The sequence below is a fragment of the Haliotis cracherodii genome, unplaced genomic scaffold (assembly GCF_022045235.1).
Source record: "Haliotis cracherodii isolate W230 unplaced genomic scaffold, xgHalCrac1.p SCAF_10, whole genome shotgun sequence".
NCBI classification, from domain to species: Eukaryota; Metazoa; Mollusca; class Gastropoda; order Lepetellida; family Haliotidae; genus Haliotis; species Haliotis cracherodii.
Genome location: NW_027266265.1, coordinates 48230091 through 48251209, shown reverse-complemented (window position 1 = coordinate 48251209; position 21119 = coordinate 48230091). Strand labels below are relative to the sequence as shown.

At 36.9% G+C, this 21119-nt stretch overlaps 1 protein-coding gene across 3 annotated transcripts in view; it reads left to right on the top strand.

The window, feature by feature from the left end:
- Positions 1 to 20782, top strand: part of LOC139454468 (TOX high mobility group box family member 4-like) — a 163942-nt gene extending 143160 nt beyond the window's left edge. For all 3 annotated transcript variants that reach the window (XM_071236189.1, XM_071236188.1, XM_071236190.1), the window contains 6 exons: positions 1351 to 1893; positions 6579 to 6772; positions 14501 to 14717; positions 15090 to 15359; positions 16452 to 16585; positions 17361 to 20782. In XM_071236189.1, coding sequence (XP_071092290.1) covers positions 1351 to 1893; positions 6579 to 6772; positions 14501 to 14717; positions 15090 to 15359; positions 16452 to 16585; positions 17361 to 17421 — 1419 coding nt within the window. In that variant the 3' untranslated portion in view covers positions 17422 to 20782. The remainder of the gene's footprint in view (positions 1 to 1350; positions 1894 to 6578; positions 6773 to 14500; positions 14718 to 15089; positions 15360 to 16451; positions 16586 to 17360) is intronic.
- The last annotated feature ends 337 nt before the right edge of the window (positions 20783 to 21119 follow it).

The window sequence follows — 21119 nt, the reverse complement described above, 5'->3', positions numbered from 1 at the left end:
TTCAAGTATCCAGTGTTTTTTCTAGAGAGATGTTGCTATAGCGATGTGCACTGCTCTCTTTCGTCAATATTGGGTATCTGTGTCATGAGTTTTATTGATAAAAAGATCACAGATGTCATTAATTAGTTTTTCATTTTCTGTTATGGATCTATAAAGACATTTTGAACTAATTTATATATTTTTCAAATAATTTACCTTGACTTTTTTTTTTTATCCATGACTCATTTTGGGTTTGACTTTTTTTACCTTTTATTAGTTTTATTCAGACTTGTTTGGGAATTCAAGGAGGCTGTCACCAGTTAACTGAAAGTAAAACGAATGATTCATTACTGTAGCTTGCCTGTATTTATGTTATTGATTGCAATTTTTTAAGAAAATATTGGTGAATTGATTGAAAAAGTTCTGCATGACAGATGTGAGTCAAACATTTTGATGAGAAAAACATTCAAAAACACATGTGCAACAAGAAATAAAGTAGCAAAAAACCGAAATGGAAATGGCAGGCAGCCAAGCTTAATGTAAGGATGCCAACAACATTGTGACAACGACAATGGCAATCTTTTGTTGGTCTCTTTGCAAGCAGATCAATGAAACATATACATTTACTTACGTGATGTACATATATGTATTGGTTATGTTAGCTGAACTTAATGTGATTTAATGTTCCACATTTACATGGATCTTTAACATATGAACGGATATGCAAGCAGAGATATTGTTTTCTTATGATTTGATAAACAAATGGATCTTGTCGTGACAGTTAATCATATTAGAAGAAAAACATGTAGAGTGTATATCATCATATTGGGGATTGTGCAAGAACTTCTTCATCCTCAAAAACAGAGCATTCAAAGCTAAGACTATCCTTATTAAACCTTTCCTGAGTTTCTGAATGTCTGATGCATTATCCCCACTTTAGACAATGAGTGAGTGAGTGAGTTGGGTTTTACGCCACTTTTAACAGTATTCCAGTTATCACGGCGTGTCAACTTAATGTGGGAGGAAAGCCCGAAGTGATGCAGGTCTCAGACGTTTACCACTTCGGGGAAACCCACGAGCATTGGTATGGTGCTGACAAACCTAGAAACATAATTGGGGCGAACCAGGATTCGAACCCACAATGATAGGTTTCTGGCGTGCCCAAGGGATGCAACTCTGCACAGCGAATCGCGGCGCCTTAGACCACTGGACCAACCGTGCCCCCTTAGACAATGAAGACGTACACAAGATGGTTGCAGTATTGGTGGTTGTCAGTGTTGGCGACCAATTGTTTTGTTAGGTATTGGCTGCATGTAAGAACACAATGCCAATTGTTTATTACAATTGCTCACGTCTCTAATTATTTTGCAGACTTTCCATACACCCAGTTTCGGGGATGAGGACTTTGACCTCCCAGTGTTGCCACTTCCTTCCGACCAAGAATCAGGGAATTCTGGGAACACCTCCCAGCCGCCGTTCTCCCATCAGATGTTGTCCAACTTGGATCTGGGTTTGAACCCAGCACTGACAGTGGCGCCGACTATGCAAACTGCAGACTGTGCACCGTTAACGTCGATGCGAGGTCCGCATCCCATTGCTCCAAAATTCCCACCTCAGAACTTTGACGTTCCCGATATCAACGTCACTAACAGTGTTATGGCAAGTGCCGCCAATGCCGACAACATATTCGCCTCCATCGCGGCCTCCACGGGGACTTTGTTTCATGATGTGATACCCAACAGAGGCCCCATCTCAAGCCACCAGTCACTGTCAACCATCAGCCAGACACAAATGGCCACTCAACTCGGTTTTCAGACAGCTGTACAAGGAGCTTCACCACCTGGTTCAAACTCAACATCGTCCCCAAGTAGAGAGAGTAGTGAGGATAGTGATGATAGTCTGCCATTGGCTCAGGTGAGTTTCCACGACAACAACACTGCTAAGCTAAATCACAAAAATAGTTGTCAGTTTTAATTTGGTCAAATGTTAAATATTTTGCAAATATGTTTTTAAAGTTTTTATTTGTTTTGTATCAATCTAGATCGTCATAGTTGACTGAGAAAAAGATCAATATGCAATTCTTATCTACTGATAACACTTGCATGGCAGAATATGATTAGAAAGAGATCCGTCAAAATTTAAAAAACAACGTTAAAAAGATTATTGTTTAAAACTTTATATCACCAGGTAATCACGAATTATCTTTCTCTTGTAATTGGCAAATACCAATAGATATACATCACCAAGCGCCACAATCTCACAAAACATTTAAAAACTGTTAAAGATATGATTAATAATTTAAGTGTCTGTATTTAGGAATATCTGTTAAAAAGACTATTGAATATGTCCACTGGAGTGTTGAGAGTTCTCCAAGGGAGGTCGTAATGGCTCCCTCCTTTAACTCTCCCCGTCAGATGGCAAGCAGGGAAGGTCGACCTCCATCTTGGGGGTTTATTTATCTGCTTTGCCCTTGCACTCCAAACTGACAATGAATGTAGTCGTGGTCCGTCAACTCGCATAACATAGCCTTCATTCACAAAGAACTCAGTTTCTTCACATTTATCTGTGTTGTGTTTTGAGAAAATATTGAAATTGTTGCAGCATATTGGTATAAGCTTGAGCCATTGTTGTGTCATGTCATTCTGAGGACAAGGCTTTAGAAAGAGTTGGGGACAAGTCTTCATTTGAATATATATGTTAAGATAATAACACGGTCTTTGGTAGGATTTTAGAAGCGATATTTTAGAAGCGAAACAGATGGATATCTATGTGGTTTCTGCTTCTTTTGCTGTAATTATAGGTGAATTTATGTTTAGAGAAGTTGGAAAAAGTTTTCAAACGTTTCATATCTCCATCATAATCAAGTTTCGTGGTACAAATCTTGCCTTAAACCAGTGCTTGTTCCATTTTCATCAGTTGAAATCAGGTTTTACTTTCATCCATAACATTGCACCTGAGCTGTGTATCATGCAGCTTGTAATATCATGGTGGCTTGGTCAAGGATAGTAATTAAATTACGGGGATATTTGAGTCATCTTTTTATATTTATGACCATTAGAATTTGTAGGTGAACAAAATGTTTTTATCTATGTCAATAAGTGATAGACAATTTGTCTTAAAATGTACTCCTTATAAATTTTCTATGAAAAAAAACTAATATAGATTGTTCAAACAATCCAATGACCTTAGAGTGAGTGAGTGAGTTGGGTTAACGCCGCTTTTAACAGTGTTCCAGTTATATCACGGCGTGTCAGCTTAATGTGGGGGGAAAGCCCGAAGTGATGCAGGCCTCAGACGTTAACCACTTCGGTGAAACCCACGAGCACGGGTATGGTGCTGACAAACCTAGAAACATAATCGGGGCGAACCGGGACTCAAACCCACAATTATAGGTTTCTGGCATGCCCAAGGGACGCAACTCTTGTCATAGAAGGCTGGGCCACCTGTGCCCCCAATGACCTTAGAAATGTGACAATGACACCTAAAGAGAATAGGCAAATATTTTGTACGATAGTTTTTGTTAACAGTGTTTTTTGTGTGTGTTTTTAATATTGAAATATTCTGATTAAAGCAGCTGATCAACAGAAAATTTTACAACTCATAAATGCAATAAGTTACACTAACATCAAATGTTTAGCTCAGAGAAAATGATGAACTGAATCTGATAAAATTTGAAGTTTAAGCTACAATTGATTGTTTTATTTATTATATTCCACCAATTATCAATTACCCTGTATTTTTAATTTTGATGGACTGGAAGTGTCCAAAGTAGATGTTTGATATACATACTGTTTAAATGTTCAGTCATACATTGAATCTTCTTCACATAAATACTCTCATCATTAATACACGACCCATAGACTAACCCATAGTCCAGTAAAGGGTATAAGGTTAACGATCATTCTATAAGGGAACACATGAGTATTAAAGGAACCTCAAGTCCTAGAAATGAATAAGAATGGGGATGAGTAACAGCTGCTCAGTATTGGTGACTGTTTTAATCAGAGCTCCAGATGCTTTTGGTGTTGTGGGTATTTTACCCATGCATTTTAAAATCATTGGGTATCGGTAATTCTATCTGGGTATTCAAATTTGTGTTACCCACTAGTTTTTACACATGTGGGTATTTAAGTTAAATATTTAAAAAATATTCATCTAGTCCCTGCAAACTGTTGTCGTGTGGGTTCGAGAGCTTTACAGGACTCAAAAATACCATGATACTTCCACAAGAAAGTGTGATGGCAAATGATCGTGATGTAACTGTCATCATGGAGTTTGGCAAGGTTGACGGAATGCCTGTTTATTATTTCAAAATAAGTTGCTGATTTGCTAATCAAATACGCAGGGTTACTTCACAATATTTTGATGATACGCACAAGTTTTATTTTTGTAGCGGATCTGTAATGTTCGTTGCGTATTTGATACGCTTGGATTTTATTTTACTGTGTATTTCTGAATTTCGGATGCATATTTTACGCAGATACGCAGCTTATCTGGAGCTCTGTTTAATTGATATATGCTCTAAGGTCTGTATGAAATACCATACAACATTCTGAGCTTTTCAATTTGAAGAAGTAAGATTTTTGAGATTTTTATTCAAGGTACTACATAGATTTTCTGGAAAACGTCTAAAATATTAGATATTGATCATTTACATTTCCAAAATAATCCCGACCAATGATAGATGACAAAATCTCAACCCTTTGCCAACACGAGGGAATATCATCAATGACAGAACAGACCTTGGTCATGGTACATTTAAGATGAATACAAGATATTTGAACCCGTCTTTATTTCGGGGACGCTTCCTCTCAGTCATCAGTGATGGAGGGAACGATGGATGCAAGAATACGTTAGTTGTGGCTGATAGTAGATAGGAGATCTGCACAAGATTGTTTTTGACTTTATTTATGTGGTGGGGTTTCGGTTCCATTATGTGCATCTGCCACGTTAACAAGTGCTTGAACTTGTTGCCATACAAACAGTTGCAGGTCATGACGGAGCACTCCCACAATTCCTTGTAGCGGTTGATAAAGCCCAGAGTACGGCCCCTGCACTCACAGAACCAGATGTAATTGTAAGGCCGTCTTGGGGTGGCTTTGTTCTCCATTCACTGGCGGCCATCTTGGTTCCGTGTGTGTGTGTTCACCTGCTCGCAACTGTGAACTCACAATGCGGCAGTTAAAATATGAGTATTATGCAGTCTGAGATTTATTCTTCAATCTTGTTTCATTGAAAGGGAGGCCACGTGGACGCTATGAATAAAACTTAAATAAGATGAATAAAAATATTTCAAATTTGAGTGGTCATGTGAGTTGTGGCTGCCATGTTTCAGGAATGTATGTTATCATGGTGTTAGTTTGTAAAGCCCAGCTTGGTAAGGAAGTTTTGACAAATTAATTTTGCTCAATTGGTCGTGAAAATTGAATAAACTTGAATTGAAAAAAACCAACCATATGGTCGAACATAATGTATTTTATCCTTGTGTGAGGCCAGTGTTCTCAACAATTAAATTGCTAGAGTGTTGATAGTGTTGTTTGGTTCATATTGTTTTAAAATGGTATATATTTATGTAAGTATGTTGTTCAGAACCTAACACCCAACCACAACCGTCCAACAAAGCATGTTCTAGATGGTCTTCACCAAAACATTGTCACTATTGTTCTAAAAAAAGTTTTGACAATACTTTCAAGGACACTACAGTATGTGGTACATTGGGTATTGGTTTAAAGCATTGGGACTTGTATACTATGACCACCTCAATTTTATAAAGCTTTTTACCTCTACATAACCCCCACTTCAGCAACCCATGCTTGTTGTAAGAGGCGACTAACAGGATAAGGTGATGCATGCTGTCATATCCCAATTGTGTATATTGATGTTCTGCATGTCAATCACTGGATTGTCTGGTCCAGACTTGATTATTACAGACTGCCATTGTATAGCTGCAATATTGCAGAGTGCGGTGTTAAACAACAAACAAACATGAAATAACCCCCTATGTATGATGATCTTGACCCCTCTGACATACCACTTACCCCCACTGATGACAACAATGACCAACCACCAACCACCCACCCACTCACCCATCCTGCTACCTTGATCTCCCCCCCCCCTAACACATGACAATTATGACCCCCAACTCCCTAAACTGCCTTGACCCCCTCCTAAAGACATTCTGGCGTTACGGACCCCTCCCAAAAACATACTGGCGTGACCCCCTCCCCAACACATACTGGTGTGACCCCCTCCTCAACAATTTGCACTGGACAACCCTCTGTAAGCATGGGTGACTGTTTTAAGGGTCAGCCATTAAGGAACTGCTTCAGTGGTCTTCTTTGTGGGGCTGGGAGAGTTATTGAAAACATCTTTGTGTAAATCTTTGGAAGCAAGATGTGAAGGTAATGATTAAATGCCCTGGCTAGGTAAAGATCTAAAATGTGTTCCCTTTTGAAGTGAATGTAGTGTAAGGGGACAGAATTGAATGGCTAAATATGTGAATGTTATGCTGTAGATCCTTGCAATAGGGCTAAGTTTATAACCCTTTTGGGAGAACAAGTCTTGTGTCAGTTTGAGATTGTATTGTCTGCGTCTCTCAGTTGATGTCCCTGAAGAGGTCAGGAGCAACAACAGCCCCAACAGCTCCCAGTGTCGTCACCGTAACAACGGCACAGGCCCCAGTACAGTCAACCATCACGACCACAACAACAACTACAGCGTCAGCTCCAACCACTGCCAAGAAACAGAAGACTCCCAAGAAGAAGAAGAAGAAGGACCCCAATGAACCACAGAAGTAAGTACTGACACACAGGGTCACACTGTCACACTTTATCACGACCCGTGAAGATCCAGAGTAGAATAGGTCTTCAGCAACCCATGCTTGCCGTAAAGGGCAACTGTGCTTGTCGTAAGAGGCGACTATTGGGATCGGATGGTCAGGCTCGTTCTACTTGGTTGATGCATGTCATCGTATCCCAATTGCGTGGATCCATGCTCATGATGTCAATCACAGGATTATCTGGTCCAGACTTGATTATTTACAGACCGCTGTCATATATGTCTGCAGCACCTCACAGTCAAGTGCTGACAATTGGTGATTGGCTGGTTACAATGTCTACTCTGGATGTTGTCATTGCTCATTCCATCAACCACTGCTTTGTCACAATTATTTACAAGTTGCTAGGATACAGCTTGAATATTGGTAACATTGTACCCACAATCAGGCAAATATTCCTCGGTTGAAAATTGATGTATTTTAATTGTCTGAATATTTTACCTGTACTTAGAAAAACAGTCACCATAGTCACTGTCTTAGGCGCATTGATCCAATAAGCACCCACTGATCTGTAAGTAATCTTCATGAGTGCCACCTGCAAAGACTTAAAGTTAACTTGACAGTTTATATTTGCCTGTCTATATTACAGATTTTTACAGAAACATAGCAACACAAAGGGTAGGGTATAGGGCCTATTAGATACCCCTAGGGACAAATCAACAGAGTTGTCTCTCGGGACATCCCTCCACTTCTGGGACGTATAGTTGTAACAAAACATGAAAGATGATGAATACATGAGAATTGTTTCTAAATAGCAACCACGTTTTTCTTTACATTAGATGATCCGTATGTATACATATATATATACATGCTCATATGTTTACAAAAGGTTGGATAAATGTACAAAAATAACCATATCATGACCATCCTGACCATGATATTTGCTGGCAACAAACCAGAATTCTCCATTAATCCCATGAAAAAAGAAAACTGTAAGAAACTATTGAAATACAAAGACAGAAGCCAGCCATTCACAAAGACTTAATATTATAAAAATATCATTTCTGTGTCATTTGAAATGATAATAAGAAAATCCTTCTTATCATGAGAGCTACGCCATCATAAACCACTGAGGTTTTGTGCAGCATTTAATTTTAATTGATCAAATTCATTGTCAATCCTTTTCCATTGTAATGGTGAAATTTACACTGCTAAATATCTTATAGCTATTGTGGTAAAGAATGTTGTCAGAGAGTTCTGTGAGATACACAATCACAATCCGGGGTATACATTTGTCTATAGTTTTTTTAGCCCACCCACCATGGCTAATGGTAAAAAACATGTCTTAGAACATAAGTAGGCAAAGATCAATTATTAACTGTAAACATGATGAATTAATAACCAGTATTAAAATATTATCATGCTTAGGGGCAAATGGGTGTGTCCTTTTGTTTTGCTATTGTAAGAATTAGTACGATTGGTGCTCTGGATATCTTTTCAGAATGCATTTTATAACATGTAAATACAATATGCGATTCAAGTGCAGATACGAATGTTTCTTATAAACCCCATAGAATTGCCTTATTACCATAATTGAAAAAGGTTTTGTTTCATAGATTTTTGAACTAAGTTTATTCACTACTGCTCAATGAACAAATTTAACTGGTTTTAATAAGCGTCGTCCCTTGTCAATTTTCCAAGCACCCAGTGCGCTTATTATGCAAATACAGTATCAATAAGTTGTGTGTCTGATCCACAAAGTGTGACACAGAGTGAAATGATAGTTTTAGCATCTGATGTGACACCATGAAACTGATCTGTTGTAGTGTAAGTTAGACTGTGTAGTGCCTGGAATGTATTTTGCAATATATTGCTATACTTCGGTCTGTATTGTGATATGTATTACAATATATTGCTATACTTCGGTCTGTATTGTGATATGTATTACAATATATTGCTATACTTCGGTCTGTATTGTGATATGTATTACAATATATTGCTATACTTCGGTCTGTATTGTGATATATAGTACAATATATTGCTATACTTCAGTCTGTATTGTGATATGTATTACAATATATTGCTATACTTCGGTCTGTATTGTGATATGTATTACAATATATTGCTATACTTCGGTCTGTATTGTGATATGTATTACAATATATTGCTATACTTCAGTCTGTATTGTGATATGTATTACAATATATTGCTATACTTCGGTCTGTATTGTGATATGTATTACAATATATTGCTATACTTCGGTCTGTATTGTGATATATAGTACAATATATTGCTATACTTCAGTCTGTATTGTGATATGTATTACAATATATTGCTATACTTCGGTCTGTATTGTGATATGTATTACAATATATTGCTATACTTCGGTCTGTATTGTGATATATAGTACAATATATTGCTATACTTCAGTCTGTATTGTGATATGTATTACAATATATTGCTATACTTCGGTCTGTATTGTGATATGTATTACAATATATTGCTATACTTCAGTCTGTATTGTGATATGTATTACAATATATTGCTACACTTCGGTCTGTATTGTGATATGTATTACAATATATTGCTATACTTCGGTCTGTATTGTGATATGTATTACAATATATTGCTATACTTCGGTCTGTATTGTGATATGTATTACAATATATTGCTATACTTCGGTCTGTATTGTGATATGTATTACAATATATTGCTATACTTCGGTCTGTATTGTGATATATAGTACAATATATTGCTATACTTCAGTCTGTATTGTGATATGTATTACAATATATTGCTATACTTCGGTCTGTATTGTGATATGTATTACAATATATTGCTATACTTCGGTCTGTATTGTGATATATATTACAATATATTGCTATACTTCGGTCTGTATTGTGATATGTATTACAATATATTGCTATACTTCGGTCTGTATTGTGATATATATTACAATATATTGCTATACTTCGGTCTGTATTGTGATATGTATTGCAATATATTGCTATACTTCGGTCTGTATTGTGATATGTATTACAATATATTGCTATACTTCAGTCTGTAATGTGATATGTATTACAATATATTGCTATACTTCGGTCTGTATTGTGATATGTATTACAATATATTGCTATACTTCGGTCTGTATTGTGATATATAGTACAATATATTGCTATACTTCAGTCTGTATTGTGATATGTATTACAATATATTGCTATACTTCGGTCTGTATTGTGATATGTATTACAATATATTGCTATACTTCGGTCTGTATTGTGATATATATTACAATATATTGCTATACTTCAGTCTGTATTGTGATATGTATTACAATATATTGCTACACTTCGGTCTGTATTGTGATATATATTACAATATATTGCTATACTTCGGTCTGTATTGTGATATGTATTACAATATATTGCTATACTTCGGTCTGTATTGTGATATGTATTACAATATATTGCTATTCTTCGGTCTGTATTGTGATATGTATATTACAATATATTGCTATACTTCGGTCTGTATTGTGATATGTATTACAATATATTGCTATACTTCGGTCTGTATTGTGATATGTATTACAATATATTGCTATACTTCGGTCTGTATTGTGATATGTATTACAATGTATTGCTATACTTCGGTCTGTATTGTGATATATATTACAATATATTGCTATACTTCGGTCTGTATTGTGATATGTTTTACAATATATTGCTATACTTCAGTCTGTAATGTGATATGTATTACAATATATTGCTATACTTCGGTCTGTATTGTGATATATATTACAATATATTGCTATACTTCGGTCTGTATTGTGATATGTATATTACAATGTATTGCTATACTTCGGTCTGTATTGTGATATGTATTACAATATATTGCTCTACTTTGATATGTTTGTGCCTTTGGCAAGGATATTTGAGAGTTTTATTGATTACTGATATGTAGGGCTGGCTAAAAGTATTGAGAATCAGAATTATCATCGATGGGAAGAAATATTACCGATTATCGATATGAAATTGTTGTCATCAATAATAACTTACATAAACTATTGTGATGAAAAAAAGTTTAAATAGACGGAAACAGACTTCTTGTTGTCAGTCATGTCAATTGTCGAAGACGAAAAGCAACTGTTTTTGTTATATCTCACATGTCCACAAAATAATCTATGCATAAATGTTTCACTACTCACCAGTGGCAGGAAGTATGTTGATTTCTTTCGGATTTTCTTGCATATTTGTTAAAAGTTACTTCTGAAATATTTATCCATAATTGATCGATATTTAATTAGAGATTATGGATCTGTACGATCTATAGCCAGTCCTACTGATATATTTGATGGCAAATGAAACATGGGTAGATCTTATTTATCCTCTGAAAAAATTCTAATTATTTCGTAAAGTTTCATATAACAATGAACACAGACAATGTGTTTATTTCACTCATTCAAATATTATACGGTTAAGTTTGTTTTATAACTGTCTAAAGAAATATTTAGAAACTTTAGACATAAGACTTAGGATCTTGTTTTACCATTTTGTCTAACTGATGAAAGTAGTTTATAATAAGATGTCATCCAATCTCTAGCTGACTTCATATACGTCCAAACAGCCAATCAAAATTATGAAATGATATCAAACGATATATATCTCAAACTTGAGAAACCTGTAATTAATGATAAATGTCAATGTTTAAAGATATCAGTGACTTTTTATCATTTTCATCAGTTCTTTAAAGTATTTATTTTTCAGATTATATTTGTTGTGATCAGTATTGCTTCATTTTGTCAGGGAGCAATATATTTGGAGATTGTTCCATGTGAGAATGGGGCGGTCGGGTAGCCTAGTGGTTAAAGCATTCACTCGTCACGCCGAAGACCCGGGTTCGATTCCCGACATGGGTACAATGTGTGAAGCCCATTTCTGGTGTCCCCCGCCGTGATATTGCTGGAATATTGCTAAAAGCGGTGTAAAACCTCACTCACTCACTCACTCACTCACTCACTCACTCACTCACTCACTCACTCACTCACTCCATGTGAGCTTGACTTAACAACACACCATTCCTGTTCTCTCTCAATCTTTCATTTTGCCGTTACTTGAAGGGGGTATTTCCAACAGCTAGAACACGCCTGGAGCTTCAGTTCAGACAGACTATAAATAAAGGATGTGCAAATAGAGTTCTCATAACCTTGTAGCAAGTTCATATTTCACATTGATTCTCCAACAAGCTTCACATTTTGGGTCTGATATTTCATTTTTTTTCATTATCTTGCATCAGAGAATAATGTTTTTTGTGCAATGACTTCCGTGTAGACACATGAGTGCTGTGATAGACTGGACATTCTTTTCTTTTCATTATTTCATTCTTCAAATTTAGAAGAACCTTTGTAGAATTTCCTCAAACAAAATGTGTTTGTGAAGGAGCATATTGTCATTTTGAGCTCAAACAGAAAACAAAAAATAAACTCAACTGTCAAGAAGCAAGCCATTTCTCCAACCAGCATTGCAAACATAATCGCATCGAATAAATATTTAAACTCCTCTTTGGTTATGTATGTTAAGACTGGACTCTCTATTTCGAAATTTTACATTTAACTTGTACAAACAAATCAGAAGAATTTCAGTTTGTCTTCCGTAGACTGGTGTCCATTCCGTAAACAATTTTGACAGGCCATCCATTGTGGAGCGAACAGGCTCAAAATGGTTGGATATGCATTGTGGGTATTTACTGAGTTGCACAATGTCAAGATGATGTGTTTTCAAAATTCACCCAAACGCCAAACCCATAATCTCTCATCATTTTAAGTCCTTTCGTATTTTGTATTCTATGAATTATCAATTCATTGAAAATTTATGTTTTATTCTTCAGTGCTTTCTGCCATGTTTTTTGTTTGAAGATAATTGTTTTTCAAATGCAAATGATATCCTGGCTATGAGATTGAGACTTGGAGATAAACCGATCTATTCCATCTAGATACGTTGCCATTCGGATATATGGAAATGATGGGATAGCTGTGTTTGCTCTGTGGAGAAATAACGGTGTTATCATATCCAGATCTTATTGATTGACAGTTTGACAGGTGAATGACACCCTTCTATGCAGATGAGACCCAAACCATTGTATATCTGTCCTGTATATCTGTCAGAACGGAAACTAAGATAATTTCATTCAAATTTTTTGGATCTCTTGAATAACAAGAAGTCTTGTGTTTTTTGTGATACTGTATTCGCTGTAATAAGTGTTATGGGTGTGTAGAAAATTGACAAAAGGGGTGCATATTTAAACCATACAAAGTTAAATTTGTTTTCAGAGATCTAATGATAGTGAACATATTTACTCAAACGTCAATGAAACTAAATCTTATTTGATTATATTTACTGGACAATTGTAACAATGATAAGCTTCTCTTCTGTGACGGTGTTCTCTGTAACAACTTTAACTGTACTAAACAAATATTGGCTGTCGTGTACATTTTTGGTCTTAGTGGGTATTGGGGTTAATAGTAGTATTGGTCTTACTTGGGGGGTGGGGTGCTTTTAGGGGCATTTAATACCATGAATACGGTAGCATACATAGCTTTCATTACATACAAGAAGAACTGAAATGTAACAATATAAAGAACAGATTTTTTATCAGATTTTTCATATCAAACATCATTTGCAAAAATATATAAACCAGCATTATAAAAGTGGATATGAAAATTGGTCATGTTGCAAGTTCTAGTGAGAAGAATGGACCAACTTCCGTAGCCATCTTGAGGAGAAGGGATTCAGTTAAAAATCATTTGATCTAAGAAATGAAAGTATGTACCTGAAATGTGATCTTCAGAGAATTAATGTTTCTGAGATAATCTGTTTAATATTAACTTTTATGACATTCGAGTTCCCCCTTCATATTGTATACCATCTACCACTGGCCCACAGAAACCACAGTACATCACATTTTTTAACATTATCTGTGCAGAATATTGCTAATAAGAAAATTGAAAGACTCCACCAGTAACAGTAAACAAACAGTGGCTTCTGCATAAGACAAGACAGGGGCGGTCGGGTAGCCGAGTGGTTAAAGCATTCGCTCGTCACGCCAAAGACCCGGGTTCGATTCCCGACCTGGGTCTAATGTGTGAAGTCCATTTCTGGTGTCCCCCGCCATGATATTGCTGGAATATTGCTAAAAGCGGCATAAAACCATACTCACTCACTAAGACAAGGCGAGAATTTGCTTTTCAAACCAGGGAACAAATGTTCAAAATTTTGGAAAAGAAAAACTCCAAAACAAATTATGCAGTGTTAATTTGCAACCACCAGCTTATTCAAATCCCTAGTTGTTAGAAGTGACAGAATCCTCCAGCTCTTCACTTTTAGCCAAGAAATGTTTGACAAATAAAACTTAGTTTATTTTGGAACGGAAGAGGATGGATGCTGTCGTATTATGCAACGTTATTAAAACTGAAACTGTTAATCTACATCTCTGCTGCCTAAGTGATGTATCGCTGTACAACCTGAAAAGGAAATAATCTTTCTCTGTGAATTATGTCCTTGATTTTGTTGTATTGTATATATTTTATTCATTTAGAATTATTATTATAAAAGGCACAGAGAAAACTAATTAGAAAAATCATCTGCATACACATTATCAATGAACTTTAGAAATGTGGGTTAATAAAACTGATTTTGTTGGTATGAAAGAAACATGATCGTTTTGTTTATTCTCATGTCTTCCCTGTTTCAGACCTGTTTCGGCCTACGCTCTTTTTTTCCGTGACACCCAAGCGGCCATAAAGGGTCAGAGTCCGAACAAGAGCTTTGGAGATGTGTCGAAGATTGTGGCATCCATGTGGGACAGTCTTGAACCGGACAACAAAAATGTGTACAAGAAGAAAACAGAGGTTGCTAAAAAAGAATATCTGAAGCAGTTGGCAGCATATCGAGCAAGTCAGGTGTCACAGGTATGAAATAGTTATATATTTGATAATTCAATATCATACCTTCACATTTCCTCACACATTACGCTGACATGCTGTGATATTGCTGAAATACTCTTTCAAAGTGGCGAGGGCATGTTGGCCCAGTCGTCTTAGGCACCCCAGTTCACCTTGGCCATGCCAGAAACCTATGGTCAAGGGTTCGAATCTCGGTTCGCTCCGATTATGTTTCTAGGTTTGTCATTACCATACCCATGATATTCACACAATTAACTGACGCATCATGATATAACTGGAATAATGTTCAAAGTGGCAAGGACCTACAAGCATATTTATAAAAGATGACAAAATATTTGTGATTTATTCGATGTACAGAACCTTTTATTCTGTTCCCAGGCTGCAGCTGACGAAGCGAGCTCAATGTCGGAAAAATCGCCCTCGCCTCCGAACATCAGCCAGATGAGCATGTCAGGGGGAGGTAACTCTATGGGCATGATGTCCCAGATGACCCATGTGAACATGCCGAGCCCGCCTCAGCAACAGCAACAGCCGATGATGACCAGCAGCTACAACAGCCCTCCTCATCAGCCACCGTATCAGATGCAGAACATGGCGCCTCAGCAACAGAATAACGGCATGACGTATCAGCAGTCTGATTACTGTCAAGTATGCACTCATTATCATCTTCCAGAGCTTGGCTCCATTCCACAAAGTGATTATACTGCTATGATTGTCATAAGTCTATGTTAAAGTGTGGGAGTTGCGTTCGTCTTAGCGCTAAGATCGCTTTGTGGAACAAGGACCTAGACCATAGCAACTTGTGCTAACCCTGGGACCAGTGAAGATTCCGGGGTAGAATAGGTCTCCAGCAACCTATGCTTGCCGTAAGAGGTGACTATGCTTGTCGTAAAAGGCGACTAACGGGATCGGGTGGTCAGGCTCGCTGACTTGGTTGATGCATCTCATCGAAACCCAATTGCGTGGATCGATTCTCATGATATTAATCACTGGATTGTCTGGTCCAGACTCGATTATTTACACACCGCCGTCATACAGCTGGAATATTGCTGAGTGCGGCGTAAAACAACAAACCAACCAATCCTAACCCTGGCCCAGTTCAACAAAGCAATCTTATGATGATTGCAAGTCTGTGTTTAAGCATTGGCAGTACAGCAGTTGTAGCCCTAAGATCACTTTGTGGAATGGCTCTGTTTCACAAAGAGATTGTAGCACTAAAACGATCGTAACTCCCATTCTTTTACATAGACTTACAACAGTTGTACTGTTATAGTCGGTTTGTTGAACGCGACCCGGGGGCACATTCCACGAAGTGATCTTAGTCGTAGGAAACTCCAATACTTTAACATAGACTTACAACAGTTTTAGGGCTAAGAGCACTTTGTGGAACAAGGCCTAGAACTGTTTTTGCTTTGATCAGTCTGTAATAGTGTTAATGTATGGTTATCAGCTGAGCTTGCTGGACAATTTATTTTACTAAGCCAGGGCTTTGAACTGACTGTCAAACTGATTGTTATGACTGTCATGAGCTTTTTCAAAATTTCTCCAAATTATGTTCACAGTCAGTACCATATTTAGTATATGACAAAGGTATATAAACACTGACATATGTAGTAATTTTGTATTCAGAATTTATAATTGTTGTTTATCTTACTGAATCATCCCACTGGACATGTTAAAATGAAATAACGTTGTTTTGTAAAAAGAATTGGTATTAATGGCCATGTGCATGTTTTTCAGAACATGAACCAGATGGATACTCGAGCTCAAAGCAACGGCCTGTGTGTCCGTAACGGTTGTATTAACCAGGCCATTGACAACCCCGGCTGGGACAGCGAATACTGCAGCAACGAGTGTGTTGTCAGTCATTGCAGGTCAGATTTTATGAGTGCTTCACTGAATGTCAGGGTTATCATAACATAGAAGCCATAGAGAGACCAACCTTTAGTATTTTGATGGATTTATTGGGATATTTTGAAATATGTTCCACCAATGCTAATTGACAAGTATCAAGTATTTTGTAAAAACAAACTAATTAACAAGCTAGTTAATACTAATCTGAAAATAATCACTTGTTTTAGTTTGAAGGTTTACTGATTTTGAGTAGTTATGGTGATAAAATACAATGGAGAAGATGATTGTTTTCATGAAACCACACAGCTAATCCTCCAAATAATGATCTCTGTACCATGAAACTTAAATGAGATTACAGTACAGCTAGGATATAGCTTAGGTGCAGCTATCTAGACATCACTGACTGATACATGATTAGGCTCACTAACTTGGTTGATGCCATCGTTCCCCAAGTGCGTAGTTTGATGCTTATGATGTCTATCACTGAATAGTCAACATCGAATATCAATGTCACCAAGGTCCTGTTCCACAAAGGTCTTAGCACTAAGGTAATTTGAACTCCCACATTTTAGCATGGGCTTATGGTAGTCATACTGCTAAGATGATCTTAACTTCAATACTTTAACAAAGGCTCACTGTAGTTGATGTGCTAAGATCATCGTAACTCCCATCCTTTAACAAAGGCTTACGGTAGTCATAGTGCTAAGATCCCTTTGTGGAACAGGATCCTGTACCTTGTAGTTTGTTCATGACCATGTTTTCCTGTTTTTAAAAATCATATTTTATGTGTTTCAGGGATATCTTCACAGCATGGGTGGCATCGAAGCAAGGGGGAAGCACATTTCAAGTGAAATAATGCGTTACCATGGAAATGCATTGTGACCAATCTTCTTAATTCCACAGTTGGATCCCCGCCCCTGGGGTTGTTTTGTGACAATTGTACAGATATATTTATTTTTGTACAGATTACGTATGAATTAGGTTAGAAATTGTGCCTTTTGGTTGATTTGAAGTGAGCCAATTGCCAGCACAGGGGACACCTTGTTGTACACTGTGGACATGGAGGAGGATTGTTTTCTTGAATATGTAGAACAGTTATACATATTTAATGATATTTTGTGGACAGGATGAAGAGTAAACCCTCTGTGAATGTTAGGGTTGGAGGATAACATAAAAAACAGATCTTTGGGAAGTGGAATGAAGTTTAAATGTAAAGAAACTTGTTTGAGAAAAGATTTTTTTTCCAATATCTTTCATTGATGCTGCATTGGATGAGGACATGTTCACAGGTCCATCATGTCCATTGGGACACACAGCTTCGCATGAAGACAACGGCATGTTCTACACCGGAATCTGTGGCTGTACTTTACCATGGCTAACAAGGCTTTGAGTGAAGGTCACTTGGATCAAGGTCACTTGGATGAGTCTGGTATTTTGATATATAAAGAGTGGCGATCATGTTGATTGGTTTTCCAAGAGGAGGACATCTTTGCTGGATATTGTCATCTATGGGAGTCAGTTTTCTATGAGACAAAGAGAATGAGCTGCTTTGAAACTTTGAATAGCCTCTGCAGCAAAAAACATTGTAACAGAAGACATCAATACACAGAACAGACTAATGATAGGATATTCCTTCCTGGGGCTGGGAGACACAGAACATATGTCAGTGTTCTAGGTTGTTCCGCTGGAACGCTTGCAGAACACCATGTCAACTGTCTCTGGTGGACAGACCCACTATCTAGACCTGTGCAGTGTGTGACAATGTGTGACAGTGTGACACTGGGAATATGCAAGACATGGGACACCTTCCTCGACGACTTAGTGTCACGACTGTTGGTTATCAGTGAATTATTTGTACAAATTTATTTCCTGTATATCAATGTGCAGTTTCATGTTTCTCAATGCCTATACTTGTGGCCATGTATAAACATAATTAATTGTCCAACCATGTGTCTACATAAGTCATGAGGACTTGTTTATTATAAGGTTGACTGATTTTCGTTGATTAATCATGACCCTTCTACTTTACTGTATGTGCTACTTTTCTGCAATTGTTCTGTCAAATAATCGTGGAGTATGAAATATTGCAACCAAATTTCCTATTGTTAGGCGTTAAAGAGGGCAACTGTAAATATCTCTTGCACGTCCTGGGTGTCTGTGTGTGATATGTCACATATTGAGAACGATATTGAACGATATGTGAAAGTGTGTTTCCTGTTTGCATCAGGATGTAGCAGTATGCTGATACTGTAGCGTAATAAATATTCTACACAAAAGAAGTAAGGAACACTTGATTATTTCCTGTGACTATAGTCAACCTGTCATCGCTGGTGGGTATTGCAACACACCGCCTTCCACAGTGGGTGTTCTTTAACTTGTTTTGAGTAGTATATGTCACAGGTGCCAATTAAACAATTTGATTTTCCAGAGTTGGGCAGAATACAGGCAATAAGTTTGGAGTTTGAATAACACTTAACAAATATGCAGGACAAACCTGAGTAGTTTGTATCAATCTCAAATTGTTTGATTTATCACAATGTAATATTTCTGACTATGGAGAAACCAACAATAACTCACTCTGTAAAGACACGAACCGTCTATGGTGTGGGTTGCCCAGAATTTAACTTTGCTGGGTTACCTCCCTTGCTAGCGCCAGGATCTGCTTACTGTGTTTTTGAATCTCAGCTTCGTACTGATTATGATCCTTGGTTTGTCAGCACCATACGCCTATGACTTGCATCACTTTGGGCTTTTCTCACACATTAAGCTGAACCTCGGAATACCATTTTACGCAGCATAAACTCAGCTCAATGTTTTCAATTTGAGACAAGAAATTAGGAAATGTAGTCTTTCATATGAAGCATTTAACTTTCCAAAGAAGATAACAGTTACTCTCAGTGCTGATGGGAGACAGGGGAATGATGTGGTTTTGCATTTATTTTCATTTGCTGAAATTAAGAGACTGTAAGACGGGGAATTTCTTTTTTCAGAATTGTGAGGTTTTGAGTTGATGTTTTCATAAACCAAATAATAATCTCCTCGGGTTAGTGTTGTAGGATCATTGTTATATGTTCAATGCTAGTCAATTAATTTTAAAACTGATTGTTGTAAGCATGCAGCACAGATTTGAGGAATTTCTTTTTGACAATACTGTAATCTTGATAACCGATTTGTTAGGTGTAATAATAATGCTGGTCAGATGTTTTTTTAAACTTTAGGGTTCAGAAAAATGTTTATCATTTAAATTACGTACAGGTTGAACGATGTGTCAAAATTCAGGTGCGAAAAAAATCGTTGTCTGCACCAAATTAGGATGAAAAGGGTTATCAGAACCACAGCAACTGGTGGTACCGGGTACGTAGGGAATGTGATGCTAGAGGCAAGGATGGCAAGAAAATACATGAAATCTTTGTGGTCACTTTTTTGCCCCAATTTTCTCTTCAATTATTCATTACTGCAAGATATACAACACTTCACCCACACTGTTTTATCATGGTTTATGTAAATTGATGATGATTTTGCTTGGCTTTGCTGAAATATATACAAAAATAATTTTGTGTCGCCCAGGACTTTTTTATTTGGTATGAAGTCGCTTGGGTTTATTTGTTTACTGTTTTTTTTAGCTGGATGTTTGGTATTTATAGGGTAACATTCAGGCATTATTCTCTATGATAAATAAAATTCATTCATTAATTAATTTTGTTAATTTAGATTTTTAACTATTTGTATGGTTATTATTTTATTTTTATAAAAATCTCTCTTGAGATAGATTTGGTTGGGCAAATAAAAATAGATTTATGCTAATTTTATTTATTTATTTTGCTCCCTTTGCGTGTAAGCTGAAAAATTTGAAATGTGTTGCCATGGTAATAAACATGCCTTGATTTCATAAGAATGCCACTTTTCCTGAATACTAAATAATGGCTGATACATCTTCACAATGAAAGATAAAAGATAAATGATAAATTATCAGATGCATTCTGTTAGTTAATTGAGGATTAACAGCTTTACTGTCGAGTTATTGAACATTGTTTAGCAGATGACATCTGAACTGGTGCTGCGATTGTGTTTGAGTGTTTTCACCTGTCAGTTCTGTGTTGTATGGTGGCCTGACTACATTCAGGCAGTGTACACATCATGATGATGATGATTATTATGACTTTCATGTATCTGCAAAATTGGTGTCACATGGATTTTGCTGAAATAAAACTTTGGAAAATATTCCAGTTTGTTTGAATTCACTTGACCCCTGGAGGTTGTTGGATGGTTCCCAGCATCCTGTGATGTGTTGTACGAGGCAGCAGCCGGAGTCGGGGTGGTCAGGTACCGTGATTTGTTTGATTGTGAGTCATTGAATACTGTAAAACGTGAAATTAATGTGTCTCCAAAAGAATGCGACCGCTGGCCCCTAGCCAAAAATGCGACTCAATATGAATGCGACACCCCTCCTCTCAAGCATCAGTGGATTTATATCTAAACAAAATGAGCTCTGTCAGGTTTACAGGAAGATCCTCACCTTAATCCAACCTTACATTAATCCAATCACACACCAAA